General features: G+C 34.2%; 1 protein-coding gene across 1 annotated transcript; it reads left to right on the plus strand.

Annotated features, from left to right (window-relative positions):
* Window positions 1-15,108: 15,108 nt before the first annotated feature.
* On the plus strand, window positions 15,109-22,412 carry LOC133179056 (uncharacterized). The gene is made up of 9 exons (XM_061313753.1): window positions 15,109-15,169; window positions 16,724-17,086; window positions 17,331-17,507; window positions 17,970-18,146; window positions 18,248-18,458; window positions 19,646-19,890; window positions 20,048-20,149; window positions 21,111-21,162; window positions 22,247-22,412. Exons 1-9 carry the CDS (start codon window positions 15,121-15,123, stop codon window positions 22,362-22,364), a joined length of 1,494 nt encoding a protein of 497 aa, XP_061169737.1. The 5' UTR covers window positions 15,109-15,120; the 3' UTR covers window positions 22,365-22,412.
* Window positions 22,413-26,020: the final 3,608 nt, after the last annotated feature.

Raw genomic sequence — 26,020 nt, forward strand, 5'->3', positions numbered from 1 at the left:
TGATATTTTTAGGTGGACCTGTTGGGAATTTTGCTGAATACCTAGCCTCCTTAACATAAAAATCTCATATTACAGTACATGTTACTGTGAAATGAGTATTCTGATTTCGAAATAAAATTAAAATTTAAAATATATGTTGTAGCATAGTTAAATTACGGTAATTTGTTAGTGAATTACTTGTATTATGTATTAACACAATAAGGATGTGAAAGGAAGTTGGAACCTACCCCCCCAAATCCCCCACCCAACTCCCACACACGAAACAGGAAATTTGAGTTAAGGTAAGTTGTCCTTTTTTTTTCTGGCCGCCCCTGTCAAAAACTATACTATGTGCCTGCACATGTAATATCCAAACTTTGGAATTAAACACGAAAAGGTTCCTAACATTACAGCAAACCCTTACAATTTGACATAAATCCAGAAAAAATCCTACATCGAATCCTGGCTAATCAAAACAACTTTGTTTTGTGAGATTGAAATGAGAAAGTCAAATATGACAATATTTTAACACATTAGTAATTTTAATGAAAACCTATTCTTGACCTTTCTGCCTATTTTCCCTCTTAATTCAATGTTGACGATCTATTTCCACCATTTTTTTCTTTGAATCATCGGGTTCATATTTTTTGTACAAACATCAATCGTAAATATCATTGAAGGGATTAAATTGAACTTTTAATTAACGTTATATGCATATTTATTTATACGTATATCATATTTCTTGGGGTTATTTACGACTCCAGGAAATAACACACATTTACTCTCTAGTAATTCTTATTTTATTGCTGTGGTTCGATTGAAGAGAAATTCGTTTTTAATTTAAACTCGATGAAATAATTTCCGATGAACAGCCTTTCTGCACTTGGAAAACACTGCTCCCCGCAGATATGTTAGAAGCACTGCATTGACTATGCCGGGGGAAATTACAAGAAAAAAAAAATCAAAACAGTTATTACCGATACAAGCGCCATGTCAAATAAGGATCGGTAAATTAGACCGTCAATGCCTTTGTCCTTGATGCTGCCATTTGTAGGCTCTCTTATGTCGATACATCAAACAGTAATGATGATTGAAGAAATAATCTTGAGAGGAAACATTTTTTCTACTTTTTTGTCCATTTATATGTGATATTGATCAGTTTATACATGTATTCACCGTGGTTATCGTATTAAGCAAAGCATTAACTGGAATCTAACTTTCAATCAATATAAATTATATTCTTGAAGAATGATCATTTTTATTTTTCTTTAGCATAATACTAGGACTTTTGGCATAATATAGAATACGGTACTCAGCTTTATCTGAAATGTCAAACGATTTTAGTCATGTTTGATCAGCCTACATGATAGACAACAATTTTAAGCTAGATTCGTTTTAAATGAAATGATCGGAAAGTGTGCTGCTTGTGGCTTAAGTAATTAATAGGCTGTATGACGAAACACCAACTAACGAAATAAGCAAATTCAAAAAATTGTGGTCCCCCGATTTTTGTGTCTTAGTGGTTAAGATGCAATTATTCATGGCATATTGTCTTGTTTGTCTGTCCTTGAAACTTGTAGGTCAAGGTCATGAAGTCAATGATATACCTTTCTGAAAGGTGTTGATAAAGGTAATATACATGCAAAATATTTATCAACATTTATTACGTGTACCTATGTAAAAAAGAATACGAAAAAGACTGCAATTTAAACTTAAAGGTCAGGGTCACAAGGTCAAAAATCAGAAGATATTCGGAAAGGTCTTGAAACAGGTAAATATAGATGCCCTATCTTCTCTCATACAAAAGTTTTCAAGAATGTTATAAAAAATTAAAATTAGGTTAAACTTCAAGGTCAAGGTGTCAGAAATCGCAGCATGTTTGGAAAACGTTTTGTCACAGGTGATGTACTTGTCAAATATGAATGCTCTATATATCTTCTCTCTTTCTAAAGTTATCAGCAATGTTGAAATTTTTGAAAAGTAGATCAAACTTTAAGGTCAAGGTCACGGGGTCAAATATCATCGGGCATTTACAAACTTCTTGTCACAAGTAATTCAATTCTGAAAGTTGAACACCATATCTTTTCTCATTCAAAAGTTATGAGCAAGGTAAAACTAATGTTAAATTTTTCAAAAGTAGGTCAAACTTCAATGTAAAGGTCACGGGTCAAAAATCATTTTATATATAAAGTTTTATTATTAGGTTACCATTAACGTCTTCTTCCAGGGTTGGCCGGGAAATACCAGTGGTAGGAATTACCAGTGGTAAATACCGGTAAATATCGAAGTTCTTATCGCTCGAAGTGATTCTCCGGTCCCGAATTTTCCCCTATATATCTTAGCAAATTCACTCTTGATTTCTCGAACTCTCAATCTTTCAAAACCATTATCTCTCGAAGTCTGAAATTTACCCTCGATACTTCGAAGTGGCTATATGTGTACGCAAGCCTTACATAATTATTGCCTTTACCAGACATTTAAATGGCCCCAGGCAGAAGACGCGGGACTCGAGGAACAGGATGTTTATTCAGGAGACACTTATACTGCAAGGTGATAATTGATTGATAATTTATGATATTTTGCCCGTCTGCTCTTAAAATAATTAGCATCGACTGTCTTACGATAATTTAGAGACGCAGTGAAAAGTAGAAATTGATTACAAGACGAGACACTAATTTTGAGTCGGTGTCAAAGTTAATTTGATGAATAATAAAAATACAGAAACTATGCACATCATCATCGATGTCAATATGACGACTATTACTTACAAAACATACTACATTCTATGATCATGTTTGGTATCAACATGTACAAATAGTCATTGCTACGTACAACGCTATAAAATGCCGTTTTCATGTAACGAATGCATAGTAACTATGATGTTCGTATTACATAGAGTAAATAAATATAAATGATATGATGATATACATTTTTTTGCTTTATTCATTTTAAAAAATATTGACTTAAAAATACAAAGATACAAAGAAGTATCGTTGTTTTATATATATAAAAACAAAAAAAAAACAAAAAAAAAACAAAAAAAAACGCGTTCACTGAATTGTTGGCACGGCATGGAATAAAATAAAAATCATTACACTGTACATCCGGAAAAACTAATTTTAAAACCTGTCAACCAACCCGAAAAATTCCGGACTCTTGAAAACACGAACTCTTGATTTCTCGAAGTTTTTCCTCGGTCCCGCAGACTTCGAGGTATCGAGAGTTACCTGTACTGGAAAATACAAAGTTAAAAAAATTATTTCTTTAATTCATTCAATCTTATACAAAATTCAAAAATAAAATAATCATAAAAACACATGAATAATATTGAATATGTCTCAAAATGCAATTTAACATATTCATAATGTATCACTACTCCAGGTCCCATATCCATAAGCATTCTGAAACATTTCCCTGGCTGTATAAAACAAGTTTTCCAATTCAATTTTTTTTCAGTTTTGTAAAATTATTCAGTTTATTAATTATGAATCCATGAACAAAACAAATTTGTTTAAGAATTTAAGAATTTTCTTAGATCCTTCTTTAGTTATATAAAAAAAAAAATTGGTATCTTTGGGTTCATTTCATGGACCTTTATAGACTACATCTGACTCAAGCATGAAACAAATGACACTCATAACTGGTATATGAATATATACTGTGTCAGATTATATAAAATGAATTACTTAGAAAGCAGATTTTTTTAAAATCAGGGACAGCGATACCAGGCAGATATTTTAGCTAATAAGGTCTACTACATGTCAATATGAATGAAATATGTAGCTATTTCTTATTTCCCAGTATTTCCCGGGAAATACCAGTAATTCCCGGTAATTACCAGTACTTTCCACCGTTTTGGGAAATATGAGTATTTCCCAGTTTTTTGCCAACCCTGTTTTTTTCTGGTAAAATATCCAAATATGAAACCGATGTGTCATACTCTGTGGTATATTTTATTTCATGTCGAGTCGACATATTTATGTATGGAGGTAACTATTGTTAATTGATAATATCTCGTCTAAATGTCGAGCTGAAGGCAACAGCAAGTGTCTTCTTCTCATGTAGAAGTTGTTGAATAAATTCTGCTTCATATGAATACAAAATAGGTCTGCTGATAACGACCGGGCGCAATTGGTACCCATGGGAATTCCGACAGATTTTGGGTAGACCTGATTTCCAAAAACTACAAAGATGTCTATTAGAAACTCAAGCATCTTTTTTATTATCTACTTTAGATCGCTTGTGTGTACAATCAGAATGTTTTTTTTACACAATTTACAAAATAATTTTGCAAATGACCAATGACAAGGTAAGTATATTTACCAGTTCCATTTTACTATATAGTAATTGAAAAAGCAGTTGTCTATGATGTCAGAAAGCCAGGACTTCAATTTATCGTGGGGAATGGTTGTATAAAGTGTTGAAAATTCTACGTTTTGATGTTATTGATTTTGTGATTTCAACACTGTACACTAATGTACAGTATTCCTGAAGTTTCTCCTTCACAGCTGTTACATGTAATATTTTAGTGACGAGTAAAGAAAAAGTACATGTGGTATATGATCAAAGCTCTCTTTTCTTAGTCAAAAGTAATGACCAAGGTTAAAGTTTTTGTGACAGACAGACTGACAGACGAATGAGATTTATTGTCCTTTCGCATTTACGAAAGCGGGGGACAATAAGAAACAATCCGGAATCGAATCACGGAGTTCTTGTGCATAAAAAACGTTTATAAACCATATAACTATAAATGTTTCCGTCTTAATGTGAATACATTAAAAAGAATGACATATGAGAAATTTGCAACAAGAGGCCCATGGGCCACAACGCTCACCTGAGTCACATTGGCCCTGCTGTTCTGGATCAGATCCCCCCCCAACCAAAAAAAAAATACGTGCATTTTTCTGTTTTTTTAATTGCTTTTTGTGGCCCTAATCTATATTCAAGAGCCATGATTTGAACAAAAATAGATCTAAAATACCAGAGGATGCTTGTAAATTAATATGGTTCATTGTGGATTTGCTCTTAAGGAGTTTTAAAGGTTTTTTCCCCTATATTATCACCATTGTGGCCCTACCTGACCCCCAGGGGCCATGAATTGAACAATTTAGAGTCTACACCACATCAGGAAGCTTCCACATAAGTTTCAGCATTTCTGCTCCAATGGTTCTTGAGAAGATTTTTTCATGTATAATTCAATGTTAATCTTTGATTCCTTATAGTGGCCCAACCCTACCTCCCGGGGGGCATGATTTGAACAATTTAAAATCTACTCTACCTCAGGGAACTTCCACATAAGTTTCAGCTTTTCTGGTCCAATGGTTCTTGAGAAGTTTATTACAGATTTTTCCTCTATATTTCAATGTAAAACTTTGATTCCCTATTGTGCACCTACCCTACCCCCGGAGCCATGATATGAACAATTTAGAATCTACAATACCTCGGGAAGCTTAGTCGCCCGCGTGGAGCAGTGGTAAGAGCGTCTGCTCTAGAATCGCGGAGTAAGGACATAATTCTTACGTCGCGGGTTCGAATCCCACTGTGGGACGTGGAGACCGGTCCTTCAGATGAGACCATATAAACCGAGGTCCCGTGTCGCTGTAGGTGCTGGCATGAAAATGATCCCTCACTGCTCAATGGCCCTTAGTGCCGAGCATACTAATCATAGGTCAAAATTTGCAGCTCTCCACCGGCAAATGGTGGCGTCTCCATATGAGTGAAAAATTCTCGAGAGGGACGTTAAACAACAAACAAACAAACAAACCTCAGGAAGCTTCCACATAATTTCAGCTTTTCTGGTCCAGTGGTTCTTGAGAAGATTTTCTAATGACCTCACCCTATTTTTTTTTTTTTTTTTTTTTTTTTTTTTTTTTTTTGCCTTTTCTTGATTATCTCCCCTTGAAAGTCACTTTGCCCTTCATTTAACAATTCAGAATCTCCTTCACCCAGGGATGCTTTGTACCAATTTTAGTTAAAATTGCATGGCCCAGCAGTTCTTGAGAAGAAGTTGAAAATGTGAAAAGTTTACAGACTGACGGGCAGACAGACGCCAGACACCGGGTGATCAGAAAATCTCACTTGAGCTTTCAGCTCAGGTAAGCTAAAAAGCTGTCAGTGCATAGTTTTAAAAAAGCAGCCCGTCGCGTCAAGTGCGCGCAAATGGTTACATCTGCTGAATCCTTTAGTGAACGGCCGAAGTCGATAAAAAAGATTAGAATGATTCACTACTAAGATTTTCTAAGATACTGAGATTGTTCTGTTTCCTTGGTATGGTGTTTGATTTAATTTTCTGCACTTGGCAATGTGCAAATGACTTGTTAATAATCGAGAAGTTAAAAACATTTTAGGGGAAAAACATAATACTAGTTTACAGGCTAGAATGGAAGGTACATGTATATCTAGCGCTGTTGAGGTTGATCAGAAAGTAAACTCAACATCTTGAGAAAAAGTAAAATAGATATTATCTTCGAGGAATTTTGTTTGTACTCTTACTGCAGAAAATCTTAAGATACCACAGAGAACATTATACAATTAATAGACCTCTATGAGGTTAACGCGTTCAGCATGTTAGAACAACTCGGACACTTGTACCTGCACTTTACAAACATGTGAATAATAGTGTTGACTGAATCAATCACATTCTTTATTATTTCATGAACACCCACGAATCTTCAAATAACCAAACCTCGCCATTGCTTATTTTTGCTTTCTTCATGCTAGTTAATCATAAATGTTAGTTTTCTCACGTAGTGCAATTATCACTACAATCTTTTAAAAATAATAAATGTTTTATTAAACTGATACCATAATTAAATTACAAACTCAAACCACAAGTCAAATAGCTAGTTAGGCAAATCTTGCCATTGTAACTTTTGCTTTCTTCGGACTGGATGAATATCCTTTTCACTCAAGTAGCATTGTACACATCATTTTGAACTAGACTAATAAATGATAATTCTGTAGAATTCTATAGAACACCATGATTAAATGAACTTAACCTCGAGTTATCTAGCAACTGATATCAATTGCTAGGGTGCGTTCAAGATCTGGAATGATTCAGGCATAGATTTGACTGAGAAGGGATGCATAATCAGATTTTGCCAATCAGGCAGCAAATGGCCATCCCCCGAGATATAAAATATGTTTTGTCATTCTTAAAATGGCCATCCCTTGGGATATAAAGTAAACTATGTTTTTGTAATTTTAACGTATACAAGGGGTGTGGGATCGCACTCGCTGTTCAATATTTGACGCTTAGTGACGGTGTTTTCCCCCTTTTATGGTTCGACTTCAGCAGAAAATGGAGATCAAGACCGAGTAACAATTAATTTCGGATAGTTAAGCTGATGCTCCAGTTCATCATCTTAGTACTGTATTCGTATAATAAATCATTTTTAAAACATCGGTGAGTTGATTTCTCTACTTGAGAATAAAATTCATCTACATGTAGTATGTAAAATGACTTAAGGATGATGTTTACTAAGATGACAAAAATTCAACTGATAAAATTGATACCGAAATGTCATGATTCTCAATCAAACGTTCATGAAACTTTATTCTATGTTATTCTTGTATTATTCGTATTAAAATTTAACGAATTATATTGTTAATATGTACTAGAAGAACAATACCTACACATAAAGTAGAAATGTTATTCGATCCGAAACCGAATTGAATTTTAGTTTTCAGCCTTTTCAACTACTATAATTAGTATATATATGTAATAAGAATTTTTTTTTCAATTTGAAATGCGCAAATGTTAATTCTTTTGGCTGTCACAATTTCAGTTGAGAAAGTTTTCGATCTGTCTAATTTTCCGATCTGAAAGCTTTGTTAAGACATAAAAAGCATCGAACTGTTGCCAATAAAAAAATATGAAAGGAACAATTAAAATGACGCCAAAATATTCATCCATTCATTCTCTCTCTTTGATATTCACATTACTGCGGTCTACAAGTCCCGACACTCATACTAATACTTGCATATTAATTTAAGTGGAAATACATTTTAAATTGACTGTAACATAATTTGAGCTTCCAAATGCATGACGAGTTTAATTACAGATAATTTTGAAGGCCGTTGAAGTTAAATAATCAAAAGGCTTTTGTTTATTGCCATTAAATTGAGCTGCTTGCTTACTCCTCTATTTCAGGAACCTGCATTTAAATCGTTTGAGATATGACCTTGACTAAATGGACTTCAAATATTTCTCGGAAAGATATGATAGAGTATTTTAAGGTATAAAAGGTCTCTGCTCAATGTTTTTGTTAACCGAAGAATGTATATTTTCAAGCATACTTTGAGTACAATCTTTAAAAAAAAAATGGAGTGAATACCCACTTATATGTAAATATATATATATATATATATATATATATATATATATATATATATATATATATATATATATATATATATATATATATATATATGAAGAATTGACAATTTTTGCCCTATCTAATGTATATAGACAAATAATTTCAATCTTTGTGATTTTTTAATTTTTTTTTTAGTTATTTATTTATTTATTATTATTATTATTATTATTATTTTTTTTTTTTTTTTTTTTTTTTTTTTTTGTAATTCGTAGTGATTTTACATAAAGTTTATGATAATTTTCAATGAAAATATGACAGAAATTTTGTCATAAATGTGATTTAATTTTTCATTTTCATATTTGTCGCAAAATAGGCATTTTGCTCGCTTTGTTAGCCCATCTTTTGGGTATATATATTACATTTGCCTTTTTTTTTTAATTTAGATAATACATTCCTATCCTTTATCTAGTTTCATATTGATGTAATTTAATTAACAAATGAACTGAAAATTTAAGTAGTGCCTTTTATGTTCATCTTACAATTTGTGTAATTTAATGTTATGATTATTCATTTTTCTATGAAATCAAAATATTTCATACTAAAATTCATGAGTATAAATTGAAGAAAAATACACAAGCTTTGATAAAAATAAAATTAAAATACTCTCTAAAAAGGCGAGGTGTGGTAGCAGTTGAATTCGAACCTTGTCTCTTACAGGCTGAGAGCACTATAGATTTTCTGATTAGTATAAATTTGCATGCAAAACTAGCTATACATGTCTGTTTACTTAATCGATTGACCAATCAGTTAAATGAGTTACAATGCATGCATTGTGGGCTACTACAAATGGCAGTGCGAGCAAAATTAAGAACTGTCCCTTGGAAACTCATTTTCGATTCGAAAATGATGTAAAATCTTTCATTTTTAACCTCACATTCACTAAATGGTTCACAAGTGTGATGTATGGTGTCCGAATAGGGCCATTTGCAAAAGCTCAACAGCGCGTTCAGAAAAACACGCCGTCGCGCTAACACACAACACGCCGTCACGCTAACACACAACACGCCGTCGCGCTAACACGCTTTCAAACAACACGCTGTTGTGCTAACACAACTTTACACAACATCAGGCCTCTAAGTGGCCTCTAAATATTAAGCGCCAGCTGGCGCCTTATCAAAAAAAATTTAGTCGCCAATGCAAAATTTTTGTCTCCAGGCAATTTTTCTAAGGCGCCAACTTTAAAAGTTAATAGAATATAGGGACCCATGACGTGCCTTAGAAAACATGACATGTACACTGCTTAAAATAATTTCCTCTTCTTTTAAAATTCTTTTCGCTTTTTCAGAAAAATTGTTAAAAATGTGAAAATTTCCGGAATTCGACGATCGCCAAGTCAATTTAAAATGGCCGCCAATTTTGCGACTTATGGAAAATTTTAGGCGCCATGGCGACTAAATTAGTCGCCAATTAGTGCCCTGCACAACATGCCGTCGCGCTGTCTCACAACTCGCCGTCGCAAGTTGTGTGGCAGCACGACAGCGTGTTGTGTAAAGTTGCATTAGCGCGACGGCGTGTTGTGTAAAGGTCGTGTTCGCGCAACAGCGTGTTGTTTGAAAGCGTGTTAGCGCGAAGACGTGTTGTGTATAAGCGCAATGACGTGTTTTGTATAATTGTGTTAGTGTGATGGCGTGTTGTGTGTTAGCGCGATGGCGTGTTTTTCTGAACGCGCTGTTGAGCTTTTGCAAATGCTCTATCCGGACACCATAGTGATGTGAGCATGGTACAGTCTCTTTGATATGTACTTGTACTAGTAATTTTTCTATTTCAGCCTTATTTTTTCCGGCGACCTAAAACATCATGCGTTATCAGTTAATCGACGAAACCACGTTGTTGAATTGTAAACACGTAACTTACTTAATCTGCTTGCTTGTCGACTCATTCAATTGACTGGAGAATGTCAGAGTATGACGCAAACATTGTTATGTGTTGAAAAAAGATTTTCATTAAACGTTGAGTACCCGACCTGTATATGGAAATCGGCCAGGGGCCCGTTTCACAAAACTATCTTATGACTAAGATCTGTCTTAAGACACCATAGCTGTTTCACAAAACTTTCAAATCTTCTGATAATCTTAAGATCTACCTTAATCTTAAGACAACTAGATACCAGTCTTAAAGCTAAAGTGAACATGGCGATGGTATATCTTTTGGCTAAAAAACGAAGGATTTTGGGATTTTTTAGAGAGAAAGTACAATTTCATGTATCTAGAGATAGAACAATCCTTAAAACTATATCAGGCCAGTGGGAACAGTGACCCCCCCCCCCCATCTCCAATTAAACCAGATAATGTTGCAAATAAATACTGAAAGATAGAAAACATAATAAAAAGCTACTTTATGGTTGTACCCAATTATTCTTTTATAGGCATTTTTGTTTGGTTGTGCACCCTCCCAACTGAAATAGCCCCCTCCGATATTCCTTCTTACGGGCATGTATCCATGTGTGTAAAATCTAGACATCATTTTATTTTATTTGAATTCATTGAATATTTTCAATGATCAAGAGTTATGAATTTTAGGTTTAATTCGTATTCAATTTTGTAAAATGGCTAAGCAATCCGAAATATTTGACTTGTGGATATGTTAAGTAAATAAATTTTGAATTATCAAAAATGCGATTTTTTTATGGTTTGGATAAGTCACACGAATGTCTCGGCCCCAAAAATTAAAAAAAATCGAACTTTGGTGTAGCCACCCTGCAATTTTTTTTTTTAGACTTTTACATTTATTTTGTTACATTTTAATGATTTTTCCCTAGAAACTTTCAGTTTTACATAATAAGTTGAAAATCAAACAGTTTCAGTTCTTGAGGTACTCCTCCTTAATCCACCGGAATGTGTATGAGATCTAAATATATACCTACTACAAGTATTAGCTTTCCTAAAAAGCTTGTCTGACTTGAGCAAATTTATTTTTACCCGAAGAATCAAGAAAAGTTAAATCCAGTGTTACCAACATGACTCTGAGTCATGAAATGAATTAGCACTAAGAAACAAGAAAAGTGTTCAAGTCAGAAACTTGGACATGAGTTTGTTTTATCAGAGACGTGATTCTACATGTATATACATTATATTATTTTTAAATTCTTCTTTTTCATGGACGTAGGAACCGGGGGGGGGGGGGAGGGGGGGCTTGTCTCCCCTGATTTATGTAAATATTAACTTTGGATAATCTTTTTATGCCCGATAAGGAATTTTTCCTTGATTGTGTCCACCCGAAACTGAAATTTTCTGAAATTTATTCCAACGGGCCTGTTAATGAATAGAAAGATATAACCAGTGCTTTTGAAAGAAAAAGTTACAACACATAAAAATCTAAACATCAATTGGTGAACAATTTTGATAATTAAGAAATGTCTTATTAAAAATAATAAACGTGTTTCAAATGAGCTAATATCTTTGCAATTAATTTAAAGCAAAAGAATATTCAACATTTATCCTTCACTTTGATATTTTTTTAAACTATGAATAAATCAAACGTCTGCCAGTTATGAATATGTGTAGATTTATAAAAATTCTAAAGGCAGAGGGACATAGTGCATGCATTGAAAATAAACATCCAATCAGGAGTTTTTCTGGTAGTAATGACTTGACCAGCTTCATTCCTTGTGTTTTTGCTGGACATGAATGATGCAATTTTCGAGAATGGTCAAATGTTATGTAACCTGTAATGTATAATGTGATAATAATGGCATCGGCTCCAATACTCTGGCTTGTTTGGGTGTTTAGCATGTTTCCTTTACTCCACATGCTCGCCAATTAATAGTTTAGATAGTATGAAGTTTCCAAGATCAAGTTATCACAAGAATTCTATTGAACGACTTGACCAACAAGCCTTGGCTAAATCTAATACTGTCTGACGCCATGACGTCAGACAATTAGACTAGCTGACCTGAAGTAACCGGTTATACATGTAACAAGCTAATTCAGAGAATTTGTGCCCCCCCCCCCTTAAGGAAAAAAGAAGAGCTTGCGCAGTTCGGGGGGGGGGGGGGGTTTCGGGGTTACACTGCCCCCCTGTATTTGTAGAATTATTAAATATATAAATGTATATTGAAGCAAATTTAAAAAAAATGCCAATATGGATATAAAGATTTGATTGCTTATTCTTTAATATGTGTACAGAAGATTCTTTTTAATATACAGAATATTCATCACACTGTAATAATGATTTTATGAGTTTGTATACGCCAGACATCATAACTTTTTCATTTCACATGTTGAATAGTATCATTTAGTAAATCCAAAAAAAAAAATTAATTAAAAAAAAGAGAATCGTCCGGGGATTGAACCCGGGCCTCTCGTTTGATAAACGAGCAATATACCACTAGACCACATAGTCACTTGAGTAAACAGCAAATTAAATGCAAACATTAAGTCACATATAATGTTTATATTCACGTTTGATATTGTCAAAATTTTACACGATAAATGTTGTCTAATTTAGCCTTTACTAAACAGTTCTAATAGATGTAATTAGAATATAAAGTCAGCCGACAACCTGTATTATACGTCAATAACTCTCGACATGCCCCTGTGCAAAAAATAGTGCCAAGCGACTTTTAATACAATAAATAAAAAAAAAACGGGACGGGAAACTTTGAGAGGGGCAAGAGAGGCCATAGGGAGTTATGGTACAAAATTTCATTGCAAAAGCTCAAAAGCTTCTTAAGATATCGCCCGGAAACGAAAGTGTTACACACAGACGGAATTTATGAATTTACGACCTTGATCTTTGACCCTTTGACCTCAAAATCAATAGGGTTCTTCTTTAGGCCATAAAGAGTTGCTATGCAAAATTTCATTGCGAAAGCTCAAAGGGTTCTCGAGATATCGCGCGGAAACGAAAGTGTTACAGACAGACAGAAATACTGACGGACGGACGGACAGACAGACCCAAATTAATATCCCCCACTTTCAGTGAAAGCGAGGGACAATTACTGCTGTAATATTTGACGCCTAATGCTTTTTAACAGCATTTGAATCTGTAAAATTCTGATTAGGAATTCAGGCCCGTAGAACGCGGAGGGGGGATATAGTAAATTTTCTTTTAGATGCTGGTTCCCCCATCCACGTGCTCCCAACCCCACCCCCTTGTTGCTCTAAGGTCGACCACTGGCAAATTCCAAGATTTGGACAGTTAATTGGGTTTTTTTAATTATTATTATTAATTTCATGTTTTGTTTTTGTTTTGTTTTTTTTTTTTTTTGGCTTGTCAGATTTTTGGGGAAGTTGTCCCCCTCCCACTTTTGAAACCGTTGCTACGGGCCTTGTTCTCTCCATTTCGTCTGATAGCACTATTATTTCAGTTACAGTAAAAGCGTTTCAGAGACACTTTCATAGATTTTTATAAAGAAAAAAAAAGAAGGGAGGCGACTTGGTGTTTTAATTGAATTTTTTTAAAAAAAAAACCATTATAATTTGCGTAGGCACAAATGCAGTGGATTTAATAAAGTAGTATCGCATACATTTTTTTAACAACTACTACTTTGTGAGCAAAAAGATACCATTATTATGCAAATAAATTAATACTTTTTCTACTGAAAATTTTTTATAATTTAGCTTTTCTGACCCCCCCCCCCCCCTCGAAATGTACATTGAAGAAGGTGCAATGAAATGTTATCTCCAAAAGAAATATTTGATTGAGTTACACTATTATTTCCAATATTTAAAAGAAAATTGAAAAAGACAGACTGTGCAAACGTTTTTATTTTTAAGTCCCTTGTTATATTGAAGCACAGGCCTTTGGATCGCTTAAATTCGACTTTTAAAGAGACACCGTGACGGAGAAAGGGGAAAATTGACAAAAGAAGAATTTTTGCATGACATATGCAAATTTTGTTCAATTCTTGAAGATATTAGGTTTCAGAAAATTACAAGTTTCAAAACCTAAAAAATCTACTTTTATGGAGAAAAATAAAAGTAAAAATAATTTTTGTTTGCCCAAAAACAAATATATTGCTTCGCTTCTTCCTCTTTATTGTACGTATGCGCAGAAAAGTTGAAGAATTTACCATGATGTCAATTCCATAGATATAAATGTCTGATGACCGAGAATTTTGATGCAATCTTCAATAAAGATGATCAGAACTTATTCCTCACTTTCGCTTGCTGCAATTCAATGTAAAGTCGCATGACCTTGACATTGTTGACATTGACGATAATAACTAAGTGATAGATACGGCCTTTGCTTTTCCGGCACTTTCATTTTGCAGTTCTTTTATCGCTTTACAGTGCAGTTGAGTTGTCAAAACTTCGCTTTTTTCATATTTCACATAAATCTGTTGTTTTGTGATACAATTATCTTTAAAAGAAACATGATTGTGACTCATTATGTAACTTTATAACTGGGATGTATAATATTTTTTCTTAACAGCTTAATATTTTTTTTTTTTTTGGAAAAGCGATCTAAAGGTCTGTGTATTGAAGCATGACATTTGTCCTAAGACTTGTCTTAGGATTACTTATACCTAGATAGTTTTGTGAAACGGCAGTGACATGATTGTTAAAAATAAGATCTTAAGATGATCTTATGATCCATCTTAGGACAAATCTTGCGACTGTTTTGTGAAACCCTGTCCAGGTCCGTTCACGTGTTTAAACATCAGTTACTCACAATGTGCTCTGATTATTGAAACTGGTTGGCCAGCGGAGTCACGTGATGCTTCACTAGGCGAATGTAGAGTACCCAATCAAACACGTCGGGTACCCTATATAAAACCTTGCATTTAAGAACTTTGTCCTCTTGAATCTCGTGCAGCATTATGAACTCGTTCGTGGTCATTGTAATACTCTTTTGTGGGCTTTATTCAGGTTAGTTTTAGAATTTAGTTTTACTGAAAAAAAAAATTGCACGGGTGGTTTCTTCATTTTTAATTTTTTTAAAAATTTATTGTGTAGAGATTATATAGCGTTGAGGGGAGCACAGGTACAAGTATCTACATTAATCTCTGGATGCCATCAAATATCTTTATACATATACATGTATATGGTCCTATAGCTTTAAATTAATTTACATGTCTCATATGGAATATGCATGTACATGTATGTATAATTATACGTTTAACTTAAGATTCCGCCTAGCTCTGCAAACCAAATTCTAAATTGGAAGGATAAAGGTCGGACACAGTCTAGACACGTCACATCTTACAATGAAGCGCATTGAAGTGGTAAACTTTCCGTATGAAAGGAAAGATTTACGCTTTTTTATTATTTAAAGACGCGCCCATTTCTTCAGAAAGGAAAATACGGTTTATATTCTTTCTCACATGCTTCATTTCAATACCCTTGGAACAGGTATTCAGCAAATTAGATTGGTAGTCTACATCAATATCGGGTAAAGACGTGTTCGAACGATACACGGGTGATAACTTCAATTAACCTGATAAATACATTATTATGCATATATTTGTTGCAATATGCGAGTTTTCCAGAAGCGATGGTCTCTCTCTCTCTCTCTCAACTTAAAATCCCCATTTTAGAAAAACTCGCAGAGAGTGGGGTGTCTTGAAACATAGCGAGGAAAAGACTGTGCTCTGAGATGGGGGAGTCGTTATATAACAATCGACGTTCAAAAGAAAAACCAAAACGTTCTATTCAAAGCATAGACCTGAGGCAAAATTTTACTTCAATGCGCATCATTGTAGTAGCTACAGAACTGTAGCTCTCTGCTTGAGAAAATTCGAAGAGATAAATCTGCTTTATCTGTCAGATTTTTCTCAAGCAGAGAGCTACAGTTCTGCAGGTAATCATTGTAGTTGAATATCCATGACGGATTCTATATACATGTAGTGCATTTTTTTTAAATTAAAAAAATGATATTTTTAAAAAGTTTCACAGAAGATGCAATTTTTTCTCCCCTTAAGCTCTCGGCAAAAACTAGAGCCTAGTCGCCAATATTTTTTACATATAGCAGCGAAAGAATTCTGGGAACTTGCTCACAATAATTTTGCTTGATCAATGTATCGCTGGGGGATAAAACGTACGCTCAACTACGACCTCAAATATGCTTATTTCATTTCGAATTACCTCTGTTCTTACACATTATATAGCTGCAGAACTATAGATTTTACTGGTCTGAGAAAATTGGGATAGACGACCAGAGAGCTACAGATCAACCTACCGATAAAGTGTGCATTCATTGTGCACAAAAAAATTGTGCACTCGTTTCTCAATTTAATTCTTCGTACATTGAAGTTACCATCTCAAAATATTACTAACATTCTAAATCTTTAACTACTTCCACAACAAAACATTCCCTATTACCGTTGTCAATAGCTGCACTGGGCCTGCGCTCGCAAGGATAGAAATCTGAATGCATGCTCTGCATATTAAAAAATGAACTACATAAGAACTTTTTCTTCACAGATGCCCTTGCTGTTCATAAAACACGTGTCAAACATGGTGATCCTTATGCTGAATTAATTTCTAAGATTAAACATTACCTTGACCGACGTCAAAGTTCTCCCAGTTCAACATATAACCCAGGTACTGATGGAGGAAGCGGATTCACCCCTTCGCCCTCCCCAAGTTTTGCTCCGTACACGGACTCCTCTGTTGGACCCACACCCAGTCCAAGTCCATGGTCCCCAGACAACTCATCCAACTGGGGTCCAGGAGGCAATTCGTCTAATTCTCCATTCAACCTTGATTCCAATTTACATTGCCCTATTTTGACTCAGATATTATGGAGACGTGTTCTCAATTTTCCGAGAACAGAGGACATGGTTGGTAGGTATACCAACTGTATAGGATGTATATATTATAGGCATTAGCAATCTTTTTTATGCAGACTTTAGTTGTAACTGAATTTTGTTTGAACCTTGTTGGCCTACAGTGGTTAACTGGACTCGTGATACTGATCAAGTATAAATGTCTGTATTGCAATTATTATTAGTATTATTACAACATCTTATCCTAAACCAATATACGTTTTCTTACCGTTTTTGCAATGGACCTATATATTGCATTCCAGATTTCATAACTTTCTACCCGGATATGTTCCGCCCTCTGGTGGCACGTACAATGAAACTCTTAAGCATTGTCGATGAACCGGAAGTTGCTGCTTTATTTCTGGTGAGAAGATTTACACAAGAGGTAGTCGAGAGACGACTCACTTGTGCCACGGCCAAATATCAGCAAGTCATATTTTGTAAGTGGTCAAGAATAACTTAAATGACCTACATTATCTTGTTAGTACCTTAAAGTGCAGGTTGTTTTATGTTTGCGAAGGTGGATATGGAAATATCTTTAAGGTGGTGGTGGTGGGGGGAATGGAGGTGGGGTGTGTGGGGGGGGGGGGGGGTACTACAATATTTCCAGGGAACAAAAAAGGAAATGATCAGTCCCCAAAAATAGCGAATTCGAGAGGGTCTGGAAGCAAATCAGTTAAAGGGGATGTATGACCGACCTTGGCGACAAAACGAACCTTGACTGGTGATACACTTTCATGGTTGGTTCAAATCACCCTTGGATATTTACATGTAAGTTATAACAACTCGGTCGAATACATTTATCTCGAGTGAGATTTATTTATAATATAATTAGGTATTTCCTTTATGAAAAAAAGGCAATGATCAAGTTTTTAATTGCTTGTATTGAATATTTATTTTAGATGCCATCACACAAGAGATGAAATCTACCTTCCGGAACGATTCGCTGTCCTCAAAACTGAGCGCCATTCTTCATGGATTCCCAAGGTCGATGAATTTGACCCACAAGATTATGTTTTCTCTCCACGGCTATTTGTTCTATAGCCTCATAGATTTGGCTCTCTCAGAAGAGTTTGGGGGTAACTCTCTCTCTCTCTCTCTCTCTCTCTCTCTCTATTTACCGATTCTTTTTACCCGTTTTACTCAAATAATAATTTGGACTTTTTTTAATTTTTCGCAGAACTTGACAACTTTGTGGAAAAATTCTACCACTACACTGAGCACAGATTCAGAGAAATGAAAAATACGGCAATGTCGCCCGATATGTGGACTCGGAACTTTCAGCAGGAAATGGGGAACCAGTTTATGCAAAACGGACGTGCGTTACGGTGTACCAGCATCGACGAAATGAAGTGGAACCACAAAAGAATTGCTAATGAAACAAGAGAAGGGTATGTATTAGTTTCAATACATACATATATGTAGTTCTCTGGGTTCATTTAAAATTTGGAATACCCCCTCCCCATCCGGTGTCATTTAGTAAACCTTTTGCATCGTAAAACTCCCACCAAAATGCTTGAAATAAAGCACCCCCCTCGCAATAATTGCTATATAGCAAACACCCCCTCCCCCTAATTATAGAAAATCAACCCCAGGATATTTGTGCTATATAGTGTTCCCTTTGATCCGGATTACCGGTATTCATAATTGGAATTATAAGTACATTCATCATGTTAATTTTCTTTGTTTCATAATCAAAATTAGCAAGAATGTACTCGATTCAGAATAAAAAAAATTTGTGTTACTGGTATACTTTTTATCTGCTTAATATGTATGAAATTATTTGAAAGAGATATCTGGAATTGACCACAGTCATAAAATATTAAAAATTACTTAAACCACTGTAATTAGGTTTGTTTTCAAAGTTGCCTATTCTCCCAATTTGTCAAGCAATGAAAATTATGAAATTACAAGAATTCAGATGCTGGTTTAATCTGACGTACATTCGGGGGGGGGGGGGGGGGTTATAAAGAAATTTCCAGATATTGTGCCTAATTTTGTTCATGAAATACTAAATAAACCGAAATAATTTACAATTATATCTATTGACGACCAAAGTTCATTCCACAATTCCGTATACTCCCCTAGTTATACTGAAAACTGGACTATATTTAATGAGGGCCCGTGAATGAAATAATTGTGGGGTCTTCAAAAGAATATAAGGTGCTGAGGTTTGTTAGTTGAATCAAAATTGCATGTTCACAAAAAAAGTAAAGATTATTTTATAGGACTTGAATATACATTTACATTGTAGCCTCTTCCGATCATCAATGGCTTCACAGTTGAAAGTATAGAATATATTCCATATAGAATACATCATTTTTTAACCGTTTGCGGTTACGTTGGATAGTTTACTATGCGGAAAAAAAATACTTCATAGCAAACTTTCCCCTATAACTAACACATTAATCTAGCTTCCTCGGGGAACTTTACTATGAGGGAAGGTGTACCATATGAAACACCAACAAGAAGTTTCCAATTTAGAACTTAATCCAGAACCTGTAAAGTACATGCAGTAAATAGATATTTTATGATTGAGCCCTTTTAATTTACTTGTATATTTCTTAATCCTTTGCAGCTTCTTTGACATGGTTGAGACTGGATATATCCACAGAGTCGCGTACAAGATGTTGTCAGGGGTCGCTTCCGAGTTTTACAAGAACGAGTGGTCAACAATCTATAAGCACATCTTTCCGTTCGATCAGATCATCCAAATACTGCTTGATTACACCAAAAACGCCATGAAAGTTATTGAGAACTATGAATACAACTTGTTTAATTATCCACTTAACAGCGTGGAGACCATCTTTGCCAAGTATCTGGGTGCGAAAACTTTTATGAAAAATTAAATACATGTTATGCAAAGGAGTGAGTGCGTAATATTTTTGCAAATGATGTTAATTTAAAATTTCATCAAGAATTTGAAAAATTGTTTGAACTTTTTTCTGATGTAAATAAATACCTGACATTTTAATGGTAGGGCCGGAACAACTACAGGCATTCCAAAAAATCATCACTCGCTTAACTGCCCCGTCTCCCCCATCCCCCATTCCGCCGCTCCCCACTGGTTCACCAATTCCAGGTAAAGTATGCCGGCAAGGGAGGAATTCAAAGTTAATTTCTGTATTCAAACAAAAATAAAACTATGTAAAAGTTAAATAAAATTAAGTCACCTTTTTAGCTCACCTGAGCTGAAAGCTCGTGAGCTTTTCTGATCACCCGTTGTCCGTCGTCCGTCCAGACGTCCGTCTGTCTGTCCGTCCGTCTGTAAACTTTTCACATTTTCAACTTCTTCTCAAGAACCACTGGGTCAATTTCAACAAAACTTAGTACAAAGCATTCTTGGGTGAAGGGGAGTTTAAATTGTTAAAATGAAGGGCCAAGTTCCCTTCAAAGGGGAGATAATCAAGAAGATACGAAAATTGGGTGGGGTCATTAAAAAATCTTCTCAAGATCCACTGGGCCAGAAAAGCTGAAACTTATGTGTGGAAGCATCCTGAGGTAGTGTAGATTCTAAATTGTTCAAATCATGACCCCCGGGGGTAGGGCAGGGCCACAATAGGGAATCCAAGTTTTACATTGAGATATGTAGTAAAAATCTTGAAAAATCTTCTTCTCAAGAACCACTGGGCCAGAAAAGCTGAAACTTATGTGGAAGCATCCTTGGGTAGTGTAGATAATAATTGTTCAAATCATGACCCCTGGGGATAGGGCGAGGCACTACAAGGGGGGGGGGGGATCAGGTGAAAAACAGCAAGGCCAAAGTTACTCAGGTGAGCGTTGTGGCCCATGGGCCTCTTGTTTGTTTTAAAATGTCCTTTGTTTATGTTTAGAAAAGAATTTGTCCATGTTTTGAAATTTTTTAGCTGTTCTTTAACAATGTTTAGGTTAAGATATTCCAATTTACAATGTATTGATTTACTTTTTGAATGAGAAGAGTAAAATAAATTTTAAAACGTATGCTTAGTATAAGTTACAGACGATAAAATTCATAAAATTTTGAATTGATTGATGTATAACATGTTATTTTTTTCTTTTAAAAGATTGGAACTACGTAAGGAATGTAGTGCAAGAAAGTCGAGGCGTTCTGAAAAAGTAGGTAACAACACTTACTAAAAGGAGTATATTCTAGACAATAAAAACACAGTTTAATAATCAAATCAAAACAAATTGCAAATTAATATTCTGAAAAAATGAACAATCATGTTAAAAGTCCTATTTCTGGCTTAGTTAAGTTCAGAATTGATTTTTTTTCAATTTTTCTTAATTTTTAGCTCTACTGGTCAGAGACCAGAGGAGCTTAAGCGATAGTAAGGTGTCCGTCGTCCGTCCGTCTGTCTGTCCGTCCGTCCGTCTGTAAACAATTTTTCAAAACGCTACTCCTCCTACAGTCTTGGTCTGATTTCAATATAACTTGGCACACAAGTAGACTATACTAAGATACATAATTCGTTTTATTGGTTTTTGATTTCGATGAACGGTTTTGCCATGGTTCTAAAAATAGAAATTTCTGTGAAAAACTTTCACAATGCTATTCCTCCTACAGTTTTGATCTCATTTCAATATAACTTGGCATACAAGTAGACTACACAAAGATACATAATTCTATATATCGTTTTTTGTTTTTGATGAACGGTGTTGCCATGGTTACTAAAAATAGAAATTTCTGTGAGATACATTCAAAATGCTACTCCTCCTACCGTTTTGATCTCATTTCAACATAACTTGGCATACAAGTAGACTACACAAAGATACATAATTCTCTGTATCGGTTTTTGTTTTCGATGAACGGTGTTGAGATACATTCAAAACTCTACTTCTCCTACAGTTTTGTTCTGATTTCAATATCATTTGGCATACAAGTACACTACATTGAGATACATAACTGTCATTATTGCTTTTTGATTTCGTTGAATGATGTTGCCATGGTTACTTAAATCGAAATTTCTGTAAAATTACTTTAAAAGGCTACTCCTCCTACAGTTTTATTCTGATTGCAATAAATCTTGCCTCAAAAACAGACTAAACCAAGGATCATTATTCTATTTATTGTTGTTGCAAAGTTTCAAGTCCAAGTGCTACTTTTATCTTCCTCTTTAAGTACAACCAGTAGAGCTACAGTCTCATCAGAGACTTCTGGTTATCTTTAATATACTTATTTTAAAACTTTTCGTTTCAGTATACTTACTATGCTGAACTCGCCGACAGTAAATCGGGACGAAATTTCGAAACTGGTGACGAAAGTTATTGCCAACCTTGATCAGTTAATTCAAGCTGGAACAAAGAAACCTGTATAGTTGTACAAGGGTAAATGAGTTAAATGAAAATAAATTTAAAAAGCACTAGTTTTTCTTGTATATATTTAATATAATATAAAGATGAAAGGAATGACATCGAACCTATAATGGTACCGAAAATGATTGTAGGGGATTTAGGTCTGTCATACTAGATTACTATTACCGCTATTATCACATAACATTAGGACTAGATTCAAATGCGAGTTCCGTAAGGGATGCGGAATGTCTCGGCATTTATAGCTTACCGACTTGAGAGAGTTACTCCACTTTTGGCGAGACATGAAATGCTTTCAAATAGTACCGCCCTCTACCCCAACGTGAACAAGGTCATCGCAAAGCGGAGCATGCCCTCGCAAAAGAGCATATCGATCCTGATAAGAATCATTGCTTAACTTTTGTTACAAATCCACTCACTGACACCCCCCCCCCACCCCACCCCCCACCACTCACACAAACAAACAAGAGCGTTACTATATCCTCTCTAACTTGGGTTTTTATTAATTTATATTTTTTTATTTTCATTTATTTATTTATTATTATTATTATTATTTTTTTTTTTTGCAAAGGAAACAATTTTACTTTTTATATTTTCCCTGGAGAATACTTTTTTAATTCTAAGTAAATAAAAAAAATTGACACTAGATTTTGAATATTGAGTTGAGTTTTGATATGTTCCATGTCATGAGGTACAATGTATGTGGACCGCTGCTACAGTTCGATTCGACAGTGTAAATCAGTGTAAATTTATATGAGCAGTGATCATAATGAATGATTTTTGAGTTATAACTAAATGCAAGTACCATACTTTACAATTACAACTACTATTGTATAATTACAACATTCTCCTTGCTGCCAAGATAATTATGTTTACATGCAACATAATTATGTTGACATGCGACTTATTTATGTCAACATGCACAATAATTATGTTGACATACACGTTACAGATCTCTTTAGAGAATATAATTTTAATATTGGTAAACTTACTCACTAACGCCATTACATGACATCATACAAGCAAAATACGACAGGATTACATGTATGTTGACATGCGACTCATTTATGTAAACATGCAACATAATTATGTAGATATGCGACTTATTTATGTCAACATACAAGATAATTATGTAGACATGCAATTTATTTATGTCGACATGCAAGATAACTATGTAGACATGCAACTTATTTATGTCAACATGCAAGATAATTGTTAACATGCAAGTTAATTATGTCAACATGCGAAATATGTATGTTAACATGCAACTTATTATCTTGCATGTTGAAATAAATATCTTACCTGTTAATAGCCATTCTCTGTAACCACTTAAACTTTTGTGGCACGCATAGTCACAGATTTTTTTTTTTAATTTGGCTGGAAATTACCACCTCATAAACTAATCCAAAAAATATTGTTAGATCATATGAATGTTGAATAGTTACCATGGAAACAGTGTCCAAAGATGAATTTTTCTGAAAAAATGCAATTTTTGGGAACGTTATTTAATGAAATGCGGCTACTTCAATACATGTTACTCACATAAATAAGAAATATGACATCTAATTTTAAAAGACATTCAAAAACATTGTTGGTATTCTATCTATAAATATGAGAAATCTATGATTAAAATAACTGACATTCATTTAAAATTAGAATTATCTCCCTTTGATAATTGTGAGCTCTTTAGTGTGAGAGATAAAAAAAATCATTGAACAAAACGGACTGGAAGTTGTTCACATTGTCATCATATATCCTGGATTTCAAGTAAAAACAAGTGTTTTGGATACAAATTTAATCCTCTTTGTTTATTTCCTGCATGCAAAGAGTATTTTTCATATGTGAAATGTACAAGACCATATGGTAAAGGAAATCAGCTTTGTACACATACATGACATTTAAGCCTAATCCTCAAGGAGTTTCAAAATGGATAAAAGATAAGCTTGAGATATCAAAATTATATTGAATTGGTTGTAAGAAGAAACACAGACTTTGGAAATTAATATTCTATTCTTGAAAATGTTGAAAATAAATAATCTGTCTTCGACTGGCAGGAAAATAAATAATCTTTCCTTGATAAGTGCTACCCCCCTCCATGAAATAGAGTTTTGGTGTTTTCCCTTTTTGTTTTGGCTAGTCAGACTTTTTCAGTGAAGAAGAAAATAAATAATCTGTCCTGGATCATCTTTGAAATAAATTATCTGTCCTTCACCACCATGAAAATAAATAATCTGACTCGGAAAAATCCCCTCCCCCGTTCCGAATCAGGTGTTCGTCAACACAGTCATATAATGCAATTTTAAGCAGTATTTTTGTCATTCATAATCTTAACATGATGAATGTTTTCACTTGATAGATTTTGGTATAAATATAAAATAATGCCGTTTAAACCCCATCCCGAATTTAAAGAACGAAAAATCATGTTTTATTTCTTTTTAAATGTTGCAAAAAAAGGCAACAATCCACAACTAACAGCATTATTTTTAGTGTCTGGGGGGGGGGGGGGGGGTAACAGAAGACTTTCAATCTTTTTAATTTCTCCTACAATTTGCCTTTATATGTATCACAAAAAAAGGAGAAAAGTTGTGTATGTATATTTCAGATTCAATGCTTTTGAAAACAATGTTGTGATGTACAGATGCTGATCCAGGAATTTTCTGTAAGGGAAAGGTCCTTACCCAATAAAAAAAGAAAGTTTAAAGGGCAACAATAAGAAATGATTTGTTTGATTCCTGTCAACCCTTCAAAATTGCACTTAACAAATAATTTTTTACCACTTTAAATTTTCTTGCCTTTTTGGGGGGGGGGGGGGGAGAGAGGGGGATTTGCAGGGAAAAATAGATTTTCCAAATCAAAATTAATGTTAAGGTTGATCATTTATCTAAGATGCATTTAGATTTCAAACCTTATAGCATTAAATATTAAATATGTCTTGCTGTATTGTATAAATAATGAAAACATATATGAATTTCTCACAAGCCCCCCGTCCCTTCCGACAAAAGAAAAAAAAAACCAAACAAACAAAAATCATAAAATTAAACAAACACAAAAAAAAATCTATGCCTCAGGGTTGATCTATTGTGAATGAACGACTTTCTTTCATATTTATAAATAGCTCTTCTTACCAATTTACAAGGGATCCATGTTTTTCTTACATTGTAATACATATGAATGACTCTTACCAACTTAGGTAGGGTAAGTGCATTTACATGGTTCCTTAAAAGGTGGGTTAAGTCCTGGTGATTGGTTACATTATTATAAATTATTCAATTTAAAAATGAAAACCATAGGGGGAAGGCGGGGAAAGATTATTTATTTTCAACAATTTCAATGGCTAAAGTTTAGAAATAATGTTTACATTACACACCATAAGGTGTACGATTCCATCAAGCTTACCAACCAACTCAAACTTAGCAACCGACATAAATTCAAGAAAGCACAAAAACAGATTATCCGAACAGGTTAAGCAGCTTTTAAAAACATATTATTATTGATTAAATTTTGGAAATAGCTGACGTGTATATTACGTGTAAAATCCAGGCATATTTGGGTTGAATTATCATCAATGTCTCTGAATTTCAAATTTTTAAGAATAATATTGCAAAGTAAAATGGATTTAGGCTTTTTTGTCAATTTCTCTGTAAAAAGTCACAGGAAAACA

Source organism: Saccostrea echinata, unplaced genomic scaffold (assembly GCF_033153115.1).
Source record: "Saccostrea echinata isolate AGI-Se365-2 ecotype Australia unplaced genomic scaffold, CSIRO_AGI_Sech_v1 ptg000004l, whole genome shotgun sequence".
Classification (NCBI taxonomy): domain Eukaryota; kingdom Metazoa; phylum Mollusca; class Bivalvia; order Ostreida; family Ostreidae; genus Saccostrea; species Saccostrea echinata.